This window comes from Erinaceus europaeus, chromosome 14 (assembly GCF_950295315.1).
Source record: "Erinaceus europaeus chromosome 14, mEriEur2.1, whole genome shotgun sequence".
NCBI classification, from domain to species: Eukaryota; Metazoa; Chordata; class Mammalia; order Eulipotyphla; family Erinaceidae; genus Erinaceus; species Erinaceus europaeus.
The window spans coordinates 4,122,533-4,138,181 of record NC_080175.1 but is presented as its reverse complement, the minus strand read 5'-3'; the positions used below and the strand labels follow the sequence as shown (position 1 = coordinate 4,138,181).

At 59.9% G+C, this 15,649-nt stretch overlaps 1 protein-coding gene across 2 annotated transcripts in view; it reads right to left on the bottom strand.

The window, feature by feature from the left end:
- The window catches only part of FAM53B (family with sequence similarity 53 member B), a 71,117-nt gene that overhangs the window by 2,356 nt on the left and 53,112 nt on the right, over window positions 1-15,649 (bottom strand). For both annotated transcript variants that reach the window (XM_060171106.1, XM_060171107.1), the window contains exon 4: window positions 10,447-11,105. In XM_060171106.1, coding sequence (XP_060027089.1) covers window positions 10,447-11,105 — 659 coding nt within the window. The remainder of the gene's footprint in view (window positions 1-10,446; window positions 11,106-15,649) is intronic.

Below are 15,649 nucleotides of genomic sequence, written 5' to 3'. Positions count from 1 at the left end.
GTATGGTGTGTGTACGGTGTGTCTGTGTATGGTGTGTCCAGTGTGTGTGTGGTGTGTGTGTGGTGTCCATGTGTCTGTCTGTGTGTGCACAGTGTGTGTGTGCACAGTGTGTGTGTGCACAGTGTGTGTGTGTGTGTGTGTGAGCAGTATGTTTGGTGTATGTGTCTGGTGCAAAGTCTGTGTGTCTGTACAGTGTGTGTTGTGCAGACAGGTCTTCTGGTGTGTGTACGCAGTCTGTCTGTCTGTGTGTCTGTCCAGTGTGTGCTGTGCAGACAGGTCTTCTGGTGATCCAGGACCTCGTGCCCATCTCTCAGCCTTTTATTTCAGAGGGAAAGAGAGAGACACACAGAGGATGCACACCCACACAGGACCTAAATCTAAGGGTCCCCTCAGAGGGGCAGGACAAGGCCGTCAGTGTCCTTTCCTCCTGCCTGCCTGCTGTCCCCAGGGCCCCAGACACCCTGGCTGCAATGCCTGTGACCTTTGACCGTGCACTGACCCAAGCCATCGGGCTCACTGGCCCCAGGAGCTGGTTCACACACCCCCTAATCCCCAGGCCTGCTGGGGAAGATGGGGTTCAGGGGACTCTGGGGGAGAGCTGGGCTTGAGAAGGGCTGGCTGGCCCACTCACGTCTCACCATGTGGGTGAGCACCCCCCCCCCCCAGCACACGGCGATCCTGGAGCCTGTGGAAGGCGGTGGTCTGGGCTAGGCTCCCCCCTCCCCACCACCTTTTCACCAGCCAGACTCCAGCCCTGGAAGACTGGGGTGCAGGCCCGGGGGAGGGAGGCCCCAGCTGACCTCGGCTAGTCCTGGAATGTCGGGGGGCCAGGCCCCCAGAATTGAGGATGTGAATAGAAACCCCAGAATGACAGCAGGAACATCTACACGGGTCCAGCATGACCAAGATCCCCACACCAGCCACCTGCCTGGACCCCTGGATGGCGTGGCACTGTCCCTGGGCCGGGGGTGTCCCTGTCATACGGGGCGAGCACCTCTGGAACATCCCTCCCACCCCCCAATACATACACCATCCATCCGGGTTCAAGGCCACTGGTTGTGGGATAGGACCCCCACACAGCCGTGAGCCCATCAGACACCAGCCGGGGCCTAGCCTGCGGACACTTCCGGAGATGTGGCTTTGGGGCTCGAGAATCAGTTCAGAGAGGGAGTCCTGCTGCCTGGTGCTGGGGCACACCCCAAGTCCTGGACCTCGGCCTCCTGGCAGCCAGCCCTCAGTCCTGGCCCGGTGTGGGGGTTGGGGTGGGGGAGTGACCAGCACCCCTGTCCCCGGGCACCTGCACCCAGTGTCACCTTGAGCTCTGTTGACTCAATGCTCAGCTGTCTGGATGCCAGCCCTGGAATGCAGCTGGGCATGCCCAGGAGGTGTGTGTGTGTGCGCGTGTGTGGGCGGGGGGCTGGGCTTGGTGGATACTCAGGACAAGCCCCCCCCCAGCCCCCGAGGAGAACAAGGTGCCCACAGGTGGCGCAAGAGACCGATAAGGAGTCTTAGCGGGGGACCCAGGGAGGAGGCTCGGGTGGGAAGGCAGGGGAACAGGGACCTGCAGCCAGCGGGAGAACAGGCTGGACAGGGAGGGAAGGCCGCCCACATCCCCACACACAGGAGACACCCCATGAAAGGATTGCCCCAGACAGGGGCTCCCCGGAAGGAGAAATGGGCTGTGTTCCCATGGTGGGCTTGTGGGTTGGGGGGAGGCTTTGTAGAAGGAAAGGAAAGGAAAGGAAAGGAAGGGAAAGGAAAGGAAAGGAAAGGAAAGGAAAGGAAAGGAAAGGAAAGGAAAGGAAAGGAAAGGAAAGGAAAGGAAAGGAAGGGAAGGGAAGGGAAGGGAAGGGAAGGGAAGGGAAGGGAAGGGAAGGGAAGGGAAGGGAAGGGAAGGGAAGGGAAGGGAAGGGAAGGGAAGGGAAGGGAAGGGAAGGGAAAGGAAAAAGGAAAGGGAAAGAAAGAAAGAAAGGAAGGAAGAAGGGAGAGAGGGAGGGAAGGAAGGAGGGACAAAATTGAGAGTGGGGAGACAGCTCGAGTGCTAGAATGCACACATCCCCATGAGAGAGGACTGGGTTTGAGCCCCTGGCCACCATATGGGAGCACCGGCAAGAGAGTGTTTCATGAGTACAGTGCTACGGGGTCTCTCTTTTGTTTACTGGGGGGGGGTCCAATGGGGAGCAGTGGGATTGTGTGTGGAGCTCCGGTGAAGAATGAACCCTGGTGGTGAGAGAGGGAGAGAGAGAGAGAGAGAGAGACACAGAGGAAAACTTTAAAAAGCCCAGACTGGGGAGTCGGGCGGTAGCACAGCGGGTTAAGTGTATGTGGGGCGAAGTGCAAGGACGGGCATAAGGATCCCGGTTCGAGCCCCCGGCTCCCCACCTGCAGGGGAGTCACTTCACAGGTGAAGCAGGTCTGCAGGTGTCTGTCTTTCTCTCCCCCTCTCTGTCTTCCCCTCCTCTCTCCATTTCTCTCTGTCCTATCCAACAGCAATAATAACTACAGCAAAACAACAAGGACAACAAAAGGAAATAAATAAATAAACAAGGACAACAAAAGGGAATAAAATATATAAAACATCTTTAAAATTTAAAAAAGCCCAGGCTGGAGCTGGGGAGACGGCATCATGGTTCTGTAGACGGCTCTGCCGCCTGTCTCCCAGGGCCCAGGTTCAATCAGCCAGAGCTGAGCAGGGCTCTGGTCTTTGTGTCTTTCTCCGTATCTTACTCATTATTAAAAAAAAAAAAAAAAAAAAAGATCACGGGAGTCGGGCGGTAGCGCAGCGGGTTAGGCGCAGGTGGCACAAAGCACAAGGACCGGCCTAATGATCCCGGTTCAAGCCCCCGGCTCCCCACCTGCAGGGGAGTCGCTTCACAGGCGGTGAAGCAGGTCTGCAGGTGTCTGTCTTTCTCTCCCCCTCTCTGTCTTCCCCTCCTCTCTCCATTTCTCTCTGTCCTATCCAACAACGACATCAGTAATGATAATAACTACAACAATAAAACAATGGCAACAAAAGGGAATAAATATTTTTTTAAAAATAGATCTATTTAAATAAATAAATAAGCTCAGGCTGTGGTCCAGCACAGAGCAAGAGGCTGGAGGGAGACCCCAAGTCCAGTCCCAGGCTGGAGGGAGACCCCGAGTCCAGTCCCAGGTTGGCACACACCAGGGTGAGGCTCCACTTCTACCTGTCGGATAAATACAGGATTTAAAAGTGTCGAAGAAACAGCCACTGTGTAGGAGGGAGTGTAGAACAGCCACTCGGGAAACAGGCAGGAGGTTTCTCCAAAGTCTAAACACTTTGGGACTGGAGAGATGGCATAGTGGTTATGTGAATGACTCTCCTGCCTGAGGCTCCGATACCCCAAGTTCAATCCCCAGCACCACCAGCAGCCAGAGGCACTCTAGTAAAAATAGATAAAAAATGCACACGTACACACACACACACACACACACACACACACACACACACACATGAAGCCACACTGTGTGTCTCCCAGAGAGATGAAACCGGGTGTCCCCACAGACGCGTGTCCCCATTGGTCACTGTGTCCTCAGCAGAACCCAGCGGCCTCCAGGGATGAAGGGGTCTGCCCCTCCCGCAGGGACCTTGGGGTGCCTCAGCCCGGGACAGGTCCTTGGACGGGCAGGTATGGGGCCCCGTCACCTGCCATCACCACCCCCGCCGGGCCAGCAGAGGACAGTGCCAGGTGGGACAGGTGTGGGCAGAAATGGCTTCTCCCCAGCAATGAAGCACAAACCACAGACATGCCGGGGAACGTCTCAGAAACAGGCTGATGCTTCCGCCCCAGCAGGCCTTGGCGTGGAAAATCCCAGAAGCGCACAGGCCTCGTGGCAGCTGACAGCGCTGCCCTCCTGTCCAGAATGACCATCACATGCCCTGGCCTCGCTCTCGCCTTCTTTGGTTTGAGAGACACAGCCAGCACTGCTCCAGTGGGCACAGAAGACAGCCCACTGGGGAAGCCACGTGAGCATGCTCTAGGCCAGGGTTCAAGTCCAGGCACCATACAGAGGTGTTAATGGCACCAGGGGAAACTCCCTCTCTCTATACACAAGAAAGTCAGCCCAGGAGAGAAAATCACGCACATGTGAGCGCTGCAGAAACGACAGGCCGGCCTGTCGGGCCAGCTCAGGTGAGGCTGTGGGGGGCCTGCTGGGTGCAACCACTCACTTTGAGTGATGGGAACTTGGGCTCAGACAGCAGGAGTGTCTCCTGCCACCTAGACTGAGGCGCCTTTGCCAAGTCCGGAGGCTCCTCAGGGCTCCCAGGAGGACCACGCACACTGCCACCCTGCTGAGCTCAGAGCACTTCGCCCCAGGCCAGGCACAGGGGTGAGCTGGTCAGTGAGGCTGGCTTTGGCTCTGACCAAGGTGGAGGGTTGGGGTGGACAGGCCTGTGGGGCCCTTCCTCTCCCGCCATTCCTGGGCAGGTCCTGGGAACATCCCTCTAGCTCCAGGCCCAGAGCCAGGCATCCCCACCCTGCCCCGAGGGCCTTGGCATGGAACCCCAATGCCAAGTGGGCTTCTTCCTCAGGCAGCCGTAGAGGGCCTGTGCCCGACCCCTCACCCCTCTCAGCATGGCCCTTGCTGGCTGTAGGGGGTGTGGGGAGGGGGGGAGGGCAGCTGGCTCCAAGGACGTGCCTCTCTGGTGAAGAGCAGGACCAGCCGGTCGGTCAGGGTCCTCCACTGAGGGTCGGAGGCAGCGGGGGGGGGGGGGGGGGGGGGCTGCCACAGCCCCGTGGGACTCTGGGTGCCAGGTACTGATGGGGGCCGTGGGGACGGTGCTGATTAAAGTTGTGGTGGCCAAGAGGAAGTGGTGGTGGAGAGGTGACAGTGGCAGAGTGCTGGTGCCCACCATGATGGAGGGGTGGTGGGGTGGCACCCCTTCCTGGAAGGCCCTCCGGCTTCTACGAGCTGCACCCCAGCCTGGGAGCTCAGCCACCATCGCCCTGAATCAGGAAGCTGAAGTTCAGCGTGGCCGCCCACAGGGGCTCCCTGGATTTCAGAACCGGCTCCTCCCTGGCCCCCTCCGAGGCTGCTCCCCACTACAACACACCTATCGGCCAGGGGTCAGCCTCACAGGTGCAGGGGTCAGAGTTCACACACCCGAGACGGGTGTGGGGGGCCAGGGAGGGCCACAGTGGGCTCTGCACCTCCCCTGGGGGGGCTACTTCCTGCTCAAGTTGAGGGGAGGTTATGGGGGCTCAGTCTCTGAACACGGACAGCGGGTGGGGCGCCCCCAGTCCCATCAGAGCCTGGATGTCGAGGCCAGGCCAAGGGCCCCAGTCTAGGGGAGCTGGGGTGGCCTTGCCTGGACTAAGAAGCAGCAGGAGCCCACAGACAGGCCCCAGGACCGCTCACTGCCTCCCTCGTGGGCAGTGCCAGTCAGCTGACTTCCTGCCCGGTGGCCAGGCTGGGGACACAGAGCTGGGCAGGCTCCCCCCACAGACCCCGTGTGCCCTGGGGCAGCAAGCCCACTGCCCCTCACGCAGCTCCCACTGACCTGTCTGGCATGTTCCACCCTCCAGGGCCAGGATGTCCATGGGCCCTTCAGAGTCCCTTCCAAGGACAACCCACCCCCACCGGGGGACGTGAAAACCAGCTGTGGTGGCGGGGGGTAGCCAAGAAGCTGGTACAGTTGGGTGGCTGGCATGTCCCTGCTGGGAACTGCTCACTCAGAAGGGGAGCAGGAGGGGGGCTGAGTGCTAGCACAGCGGGTTAAGCGCACATGGCGTGAAGCACAAGGATCAGCGTCAGGATCCCAGTTCAAGCCACCAGTTCCCCACCTGCAGGGGAGTCGCTTCACAAGCGGTGAAGCAGGTCTGCAGGTGTCTGTCTTTCTCCCCACCCGTCTTCCCCTCCTCTCCATTTCTCTCTGTCCTATCCAATGACAGCAACATCAATAACAACAATAATAATAACAGCCATGATGAACAGGGGCAACAAAAGGGGGAAAAATGGCCTCCAGGAGCAGTGGAGAAGTGCGGGCACCGGGCCCCAGCAATAACCCTGGAGACAAAATAAAGGGGGTGGGGGGACAGGAGCCTGAACAGCTGGACAGGATTGGACACAGCCCTGCCTCCCCTCCCTCCTCTCCTCTCTGCTCCTCCCCTCCCCATCCCTTCCCTCCCCTCCCCTCCCCTCCCTGGCAGAAGAAGGGAGCTGCTGCCACCTCCCCCATGCAGCCCAGTGACCTTCGGACCAGGCTCCACATCCCTGCTCTCCGCCATGGGCAGCCCTCTGCAAAGAGGTCCCCCCACGGAAGAATGGCCAATGTGTCGGGGAGCAAGGGCTTCATGCAGCCACGGCCACCAGCTCAGGGCCGCCAGCGTCCTCCTGGACTCCTAGAAGATCCAGGCAGCTCCCTTCCCTAGGCACGAGAGAGGAGGCACTCATTCGGAGCCAAAGGAAATAGGAGGCACGAGATGGGCTTGGGGACAAGTACCCCACCTGTCAGCCCTTCTGGGAAGCACATGAAAAGGACACCTGTCATCTCTGTCACCGGGAGCTCAGAGAGGCTCTGAGGGCCCAAGGTCATGGACAGGCGACACCAGGGCTGCCACGTCTGATGTCACATGCCACTTGGTGTTTAGCTGCAAAGCTGAGATGAACAGAGGTGCAGGTTTGGCTAGGCTGCACCATTCATCACGTTCCCCATGGGGACACCACCCTGGGCATCCTGGAAGGGGGGACCCATTGCCTGGCACATGGTAATAAGGTACAGGGCTGCACCCCAGGCCCCCACTGTGTTATTTCACAAGAGAGAGGGAGGGATGGAGGGAGAGAGTGCAATGTCAGGGCACCACTCAGCTACATGGGGGCCAGGGTTCAAACCAGCGGCCTTGGGCGGGCAGACACAGCCTCCTGGCCCCAAGAACATGGCCCCCACGGCTCCCCAGGCAGTGAACTTGCACCAACACCCCCCACCACGCCAGCTGGCTCAACACAGGAATGAACTCAACTGGACTCGACGGTGACATGAGAGAGAAGGCACAGCTGCCTTACCTCACAGGCGGGGAAACTGAGGCACAGCATCTGCGCTCAGACCCTGGTCCCCTCAGGCAGGCCAGGCTCATTATCAGGTGCAGGGATCTCCAAACCCCACCAGAGAGAACCCTTCTCAGATGGGCCTGCAGCCTCTGTGCCTGGCGGGCGGCAGAGCAGGGCCTGGAGAGCAGGGGTGGCAGGCACACCCACCTGGGCATCTGGCTGGGCCAGCAGGGGCTCTGATTCCAGGCATCCCCAAACGTGGCCGCCTCCCACCTCCACCTTCTTGGCTCCCTTGCTCAGAGAAGCTCTCAATTCAAGTGTGGAAAGTCACCAAGTGGCACTTGCTGTGCTCTCCCTGGACACTCCCAGATCAAAGCTGCTGTGACACCCTGCATCCCCCAGACCCCAGCAGGCGACCGACGCAACCTGGGTTCCAGGAGGTTCTAAGTGAGACAGAGAGAGCTGAAGTGGGTGGCCGGTGCTGTCCCTTTGCCCCCACGAAGGGCAGGATCTAGACCAGGAGGGCAGGCCAGCCCCAGCCCTGGAGCCCTGAGAGTCCAGGAGTCCCACACCCAGGACACAGGGAAGGGGTGGCGCTCGCGGCAAGGGACGTGCCCGAGGGCATGGCTGGGGTATGGTGGCGTGGAGGCTGCCCTGTGCAGCCCACCCTCACATCCTGGATGGGGGAGTACTGAACAGAGGGGGCGTGACTCGGGCCACAGCCTCCCCCGTTCTGAGTTAGCCCTGGTTTGGGCATGTCACATGCTCCCAGGTTCCAGAAGGGTGGGGGTGGAAAGAGAAGGCTGCTGGGAACCCCCCAGGGCAGGTCCTGAGGCTTCTGGTGAGGTCTGAGGAACACCGGCTCCCCTACCCCCTGCACCCAGAGCAGGGGGGAGCACAGGGGTGTCACCCACCAGCCGGGGCTGCCTGGGCCTCAGTGCTCCAGGGTTATCTCGGGGGCTCGGTGGCGGCACTACAAATCCACCACTCCTGGTGGAGATTTTTTTCATTTTATTGGACAGGACAGAGAGAAATTGAGAGGGGAGGAGGCAGAGAGAGAGGGAGAGAAAGACACCAGCAGACCTGCTTCATCATTTGTGAAGCACCCCCCTCCAACCTGTGTCCCTCCCTTCCACGACTATGACCCCCAGGCCCCCCATACAAGCAGGAAAGGGGTGAAGGGTAGAGGCCAGTAGGATGCTGGGTCAACTACAACAGCAAGTGGCCGAGTGGTTGACAGAAGGTCCTGAGGCTGGGGCCAGCCGCGCCAGAGAGGAAGTACCCCCACCCCAAGGCTATGGACCACCGAGGGCAGAACCAGGGCAGAGGGGGGATGCGGGGTCCAGCACCAGGCCTCAACCACAGCCCACTAGCCTCCACAAAGGCCTCTGGGGGGGCCCCTGCCTTTCCCCACTCCTGCAGGCCTCACTGGGTTATTGCTGGGGTTCAGTGCCTGCACTACGAATCCACCGCTCCTAGAGGCCATTTTTTCCCATTTTGTTGCCCTTGTCGTTATTGTTATTGTTGCCATGGATGTTGTTGTTGGATAGGACAGAGAGAAATCTAGAGGCGAAGGGAAGAGAAAGACAGACACCTGCAGACTTGCTTCACCACCTGTGAAGCGACTCCCCTGCAGGTGGGGAGCCAGGGCTTGAACTGGGATCCTTACAGCGGTCCTTGTGCTTCATGCCATGTGCACCTAACTCACTGCGCTACCCACCCGAGCCCCAAGTGATTCATTTCTGTACAGCCTCTACCGCAGCGAGGACAGGAAGCCGCTCAGTGGTGCCAGGGACGGAGTTCCAGTCCCAGTGGTAAGACAGAGTAATTATGCACAATGCTTTTTCTACCACCAGTCGGTTAACGGACGCAGAAGCCCGGACACTTAGCCATCAGCCACAGCCGGCAGGCACTCTGGAACGTCCTCCGGAGTCACCTCGGCCGCCACCCAGTCCTGGGCTGGTCACCTAGCTCTATTTCTCTCTCGGGAGGGAAGTCCCACCCGAGAGTCAATGGCTGTCAGCTAGAGTATTCAGAAGGCGCAACTGATGAGAGAAGAGCGGTGGACCGAGGGTAGGAGGCGGCGGGGAGCCTGTTCCCAGGGAACAACTTGGCTTGTGCAGGCTGTCCCCAGCCCTGCCCTCCCAGCCCTACTCAGGCCTCCCTGCTCAGACCTACCCTGCCCTCCCTTGCCCTCCCCTCCCAGCCCAGCCTACCCCTCCCATCCCTGCTCAGCCTTGCCCTCCCCTCCCAACCCTGCCCTGCCCTCCCTGCTCAGCCCAGCCCTCCCCTCCCAGCCCTGCCCTGCCCTCCCTGCTCAGCCCTGCCCTCCCCTCCCAGCCCTGCCCTCCCCTCCCAGCCCTGCCCTGCCCTCCCTGCTCAGCCTTGCCCTCCCCTCCCAGCCCTGCCCTGCCCTCCCTGCTCAGCCCAGCCCTCCCCTCCCAGCCCTGCCCTGCCCTCCCAGCTCAGCCCAGCCCTCCCCTCCCAGCCCTGCCCTGCCCTCCCAGCCCTACTCAGGCCTGCCCTGCTCAGACCTACCCTGCCCTCCCTGCTAAGCCAAGCCCTCCCCTCCCTGATCACTCCAGCCCTGCCCTCCCAGTCTTGCCCTGCTCAGCCCTACCTTGCCCTGCCCACCCAGCCCTACCTAGCTCAGAACTGCCTTGCCCTGCCCACACAGCCCTGCCCTGCACTCCTGCTCAGCCCACCCTCCCCTCCCAAACCATGCCCTGTTCAGCCCTGCCTTGCCCTGCCCTCCCAAGCCCTGCCCTATCCTCCCAGCCACAACCCTGCTTTGCCCTCCCTGTTCAGCCCAGCCCTCCCCTCCCAGCCATGCCCTGCTCAGCCTGCATTGCCCTGCCCTACTCAGCCCTGCCCTCACTGCTCATCCCAACCCTCCCCTCCCAGCCTTGCCCTGCTCAGCCCGCATTGCCCTGCCCTACTCAGCCCTGCCCTCACTGCTCATCCCAACCCTCCCCTCCCAACCTTGCCCTGCTCAGCCCTGCCTTGCCCTGCCCTCCCAGCCCTGCCCTCCCTGCTCATCCCAACCGTCCCCTCCCAACCTTGCCCTGCTCAGCCCTGCCCAGCCCAGCCCTCCCTGCTCAGCCCTGCCCTCCCCTCCCAGCCCTGCCCTCCCTGCTCAGCCCAGCCCTCCCCTCCCAGCCCTGCCCTCCCTGCTGAGCCCAGCCCTCCCTTCCCAGCCCTTCCCTGCCCTCCCTGCTCAGCCCAGCCCTCCCCTGCCCTCCCTGCTCAGCCCAGCCCCCCCTTCCCAGCCCTTCCCTGCCCTCCCTGCTCAGCCCAGCCCTCCCCTGCCCTCCCTGCTCAGCCCAGCCCTCCCTTCCCAGCCCTTCCCTGCCCTCCCCTCCCAGCCCTGCCCAGCCCTCCCAGTCCTGCCCTGCCCAGCCCCTCCCTCCCTGCCAGCCCACAGCTCATGCTCACCAGGGCCATCTTGGCAAGGTCGAGGGAGGGCCGCTGCCCAGGCCCCTCGTCAGGGCGCCTCCGTTTGACCCCCGCCTTCTTGTCGTGGAGCACACAGGGCTGCGAGCGGCTGCGGGAGAGCCCCCCAGTCCTGCGGGCCAGCTCGGGCGTGGACGCGGGGGTGCTGCTGGCGGACGGCGGGCAGTGCTCGTGGGAGCAGGACAGCGAGCGCTGCACGTCGAGGCGGCCGGACGCCTCGGGGGGCTCGGGGCTGCGGGGGCATCCGGCGGGGCCCTGGGGGGGCCGAGAGGGCAGGCTGAAGCTGGAGCTGCGCTGCATGGGCCCGGCGCCGGGCGAGGGTCTGGGCACGCTGCCCCCGCTCAGGCAGCGCCGCTTCTCCACTGGCGTCCACACCCTTGAGCCCAGGGGCCGCCAGGCCGACGACCGGCAGCTGGACATCTCGTCGGAGAAGGACAGCGAGCGGCACTGGCGTTTGCTGGGGGGCGCCGAGGGGTGCCCGTGGCGGTCACTGAGGCTGAGGTCCTGGATGAGGCTGGTGACGGCACAGGCCGCCGTGTCCCGGGGCCACAGCGCCCCATCCTGGTGCTCCCAGAGGCCGGCGCGCGGCTGCTCCACCTGCAGAGGGCACTTCCCGTCCAGCTCTCGCCACCGGTCACTCTCTGAAGCGGGAGGGACACAGAGGAAGCAGGGCATGAGGAGGGCTTCCCGCCAGCCTGTTTCAAAACAGTGTTTGGGCACGAACTAGGCAGCCCTGTGCGCACAGCTGCAGTATTCACGGCAGCCAGAGAGTGGATGCAGCCCAGATGCCCATCCACAGATGACTGGCCAAAGGACTTAAGGGATAGATGCTCCATGGAGTACTACTCTGCCATCAAAAAGATGCTATTGTGTCCTTTGGGACGGAATGGATGGAACTAGAGGTGATGGTGCTTACTGAAATAAGTAGATATGAGAGACGGGTGGTTTCACTCATCTGTGCAGGCTAGAGAGCTGATTCACATGGACTTGAAAAAAGGAGGCCAGGGAGTTGGGCAGCAGGGCAATGGGTTAAGCGCACATGGCTTGAAGCGCAAGGATCTGCGTGAGGATCCCGGTTCGAGGCCCCAGCTCCCCACCTGCAGGGGAGTCGCTTCAGAGGCAGTGAAGCAGGTCTGCAGGTGTCTGTCTTTCTCTCCCCCTCTGTCTTCCCCTCCTCTCTCCATTTCTCTCTATCCTATCTAACGACGACGGCATCAACAACAACAACAACAACAACAAAAGGGAAAATAAATATAATTTTTTAAAAAAAAAATAAAGGATGCCAGGCAGTGGACTTGTAGTGTAGGCACCGGGTTCCAACAATAACTCTGGAGGCAATCCGTCAATTAATGCAAACAAACTGTTTCTAAGACTTGTGAGAATCATGGTGGTTATCTGTGGCAGGTGGGAGCGTGGGGGATTCAGAACTTTGGTGGTGGGTATGGTGTGAACTATAAATTGTAATTTTATAATCTTGTTACATACTATTAATAACAAAATAAAATAAAATAAAATAAAATAAAATAAAATAAAATAAAATAAAATAAAATAGAGGTATTTGGGGCCTGAAAGTCCCTTCAGAAACAACCTGGGGCTGGGAGATGGCTCACCTAGCAGACTGCACACTTCGCCACATGTGGGGACCCAGGTTCAAGTCCCCGGCACCGTGAGAGCGCCAGTACCCAGCAGGGTAAGCACAGTGGACCGGCGCTGCAGGTTCTGTCCTCCTCTCCCCCCTCTCGCCCTGTCTCCTTCTGAGTTTAAAAGGGGGAAAAACAAAAGCCGCAGTGGGGGCAGCAGAATCGTGCAGGGCTGAGGCTCGGGCATGTGTGAGGGTAACGCGGGCCAGTGCCACTTCACAGGGACGGAGACCAGAGGGGACACAGCTGCCAAGTGTCCTGTCAGGTGCAGTCTCTGCAGCATTAGGCTCAGAGTTTGACCCCCACTGGCACATGTCAGAGTGATGCCCTGCTTTTGTCTCTCTTCATAAGACTAAGTTATGAGAGAGACAGAGAGTGGGAGGAGAGAGAGAGAGAGAGAGAGAGAGAGAACATCACTCTGGGGCACTAGAGACAGAGACCTGATGTTATTAGGTCCAGTGCTTTATCCATGGCACCATCTCCTGGGTTGCTGGTATCCTTCCCCCCCCCCCTCTCTCATGAATAAATTAACCTTTTGGGAAAAGAAAAAAGAAGAAGCAGAAGACCAGGCACTGCCAGGTCAGATCCTCCTGGCCTTGCCATCACGGTCTACGACCTCACAGAAGAACTTCCCCAGCAGCTGGGTGGTGGCGCACCTGGCTGGGTACACACGTTATGATAATGTGCAAGGACCTGGGTTTGAGACCCCCGTCCCCACCTGCAGGGAGAAAGCTTTGCAAGTGGTGAAGCAGGGCTGTGTTTTTCTTTGTATTCTCCCCACCCTCTCAATTTCTGGCTGTCTCTATCCAATAATTGAAGATGAAGGAGAGAGAGAAGGAAAGAAAGAGCGAAAGAAAGGAAGGGAGGAAGAAAGACTCCCACAAAGTGATTCCTTGTTTCACAAATGGGAACCCCCCCCCCACTCCTGGTGTCAGCAGGGGGGAGGGCTCCTGCTGCTCTCAGAGTTCTGCTGGCCCAGGGTCCGAAGCCAAAGGCCTGGGAAGGGCACCAACAGCAGCCAGCAGCGGCCTTTGGGTGCTACAGAGGGGAAAGGGCGGGCAAGCCGGGGGCATTGCCAGGCCAGCTCATCTGCTGGAGAGCAGACTGAATCTCTGGCTGCTTTCGGTCCCCTCCACAATCACGTCACCAGCTGCCAGTCACGGAACACGTCCCCCTTCCCACCTCCCCCCACCCCCGCCCGGTCACCTGACTTCTTGTGTCACCTGACTTGCGGCTGAAAACCCTGATTTAGAACAGTTTTGAGGGAAGGGGAAGCGACAGCGCGTCCTCAATATCTGGGAAGGTTAAGACTAAGCGCCGCTTCCCGTGCTTCTCTGTATGTTCGAGACAGCAAACCCTAAGCCCCGGTGGTCTGCAGAGCTGAATGCTCCCCGATTCTCACGGCCAGCTTTGCTCCATTTCCTGTGCTGCTCAGCACTGAGCTGTCCAGCCCGTCAGTACAGTCCTGTCCCATACCACTTGCCATGTCGTCCCCTTGACATTCATGCCTGAGGCCCCAGAGGCCCCAGGTTCAACTCCCCCCCTCCCCCCGGCCATCAACTGAGCAGGGAAGGTCTGGAGTGGAGGGTGGGGGTAGGGGGTTGTGAAGTTCTTCCAAATGACAGGAGGGACAGGCAACGATAAGTTTTCTAGAATGTTCTACGGTGGGCGGGTTGGGAGGGTTAAGGAGTAACTCGCGGCAGGGGAACAGGTCCTGCTGAGTCTACAGAGCCTGGACCCACAGGCAGGACGTCTACCTGGCAAAATACGCAGGTCTTAGGGGAAGAGGCCAGGGACAGGAGCAGGCCCGGCCCCTGCCTTTTGGATTTCCCTGCCTACAAGGACAAATGTGGTCCCCAGCCCCTGAAAGCTGGTCTACCAAGTGCACAGGGGAAATGCCCGGGGTGAGGGGGATGCCAGGGGTGGGGGGATGCCAGGGTGGGGGTTGTGGGCAGGCGCTGCAGGTCCCTCCACCTCTGGGTTTGCTCCTTTGGTCTTTCTGGAAGTTTCCATGGAATCATACATGCCACTTAGATCTCATTGGGGATAAGGAACTGAGGCCCCAGAGGGGACAGGGGTGTGCCTGAGCCAGGGGCCAGGGGGCTGGGGGTTGAGGAGACAGGGCCTCAGCCTGTGCCTTGGGAGTCTGGGGAACAGGCCAGAGGGGAGAGGAGCCTGTGGAGTCCCAGGAGCAGGGCCACACTTGGTAAACACTGCTCTGGGGCCAGGCGGTAGAGCAGCAGGTTAAGCGCACAAGGCACTAAGCGCATGGACTGGAGTAAGGATTCCAGTTTGCTGGAATTTCCAGTCCCCGACTCCCCACCTCCAGGGAGGTTGATTTACAAGTGGTGAATCAGGTCTGTAGGTGTCTATCTTTATCTCCCACTCTCTGTCTTCCTGTCTGTCCTCTCTCGATTTCTCTCTGTCCTATCCAACAACAACAGCAATAATAATAACAACAACAAGGACAACAAAAATGGGGAAAAATGGCCTCTAGAAGCAGTGAATTTGTAGTGTAGGTACTGAGCCCCAGCGATAACCCTGGAGGCAAATAACTAAATAAAATAAAGTGAAATGAAAACACAGCTCTGTTCCACTTCCGCATACCTACTTGGAATGCTCCCCGTCTCCAGGGAGCTCGCCACAAGAAAGGGAGCCAAGTTCAAGGATCCTGCCTGTGCCCTTGGGCAGTGCTGGCTGCTCCCCTGGACCCTGGGCCACCAACTGTCCACCTCCTCCAGAGAGAACCTTCTAGAACTCCCCACCTACTGCCTTCCAGAAAGCATGCTTCCGGGCCCGACTACAACCACCTCCCAGCAGACCCTGGGTGCCCGGACACAACTTCCAGGAGGGCAGGAGATTTGGGTCAGGGACACTCATCCTGACACTCACCCTCTACATCCCTGACCCCTTGCACTTGGGGCACACGGCCTACGGGCAGAGCACGGGGCACCTCTAAGCAGAGGGGCCTGACTCTACAGAATCTTCCAGGGCTGGGGGGGGGGGTAGTGGCACACACAGTGGAGTACATACATGACCACGAGCAAGGACCTGGGTTCGAGCCCCTGCTCCCCACCTGCACAGGCGGGTGAAGCAGATTTCCAGCATCCACTTCTCTCTCCTCCTCTCCCTCCTTTCAGTTTCCCTCTGTCCTAGCGTAAAAATAAAAACCCCAGTGATAACCCTGGTGACAAACAAACAAATAAACACCAGAATCTCCCAGGGCTGGGCCTCTGCCTTTGAACAAGGCCCCTGGGGCTCCCCTGCAGAGCTTCGAAACACCACCGCCCCTAGAACCTGCCTCACACCCACCTCCCCATCCACCCCACCTCCCCAGCCCTCGGAAACTCCCGGAAGGCTGATGGTTCCCATCTCTGACAACCTCTGGCTCTAGAGCGTCACGGCAAGTCAGAGGGGCTGGTGAGAGAGCTCAGCTGGGTGGGTACCTGCCTTGTCGTGTACTCAGCTCAGGTTCGAGCCCCCAGCACTACTCAGGGACCCCACAGCACCTGGAGAAACTCTGGCTTCAGTGCTGTGGTGTCTCT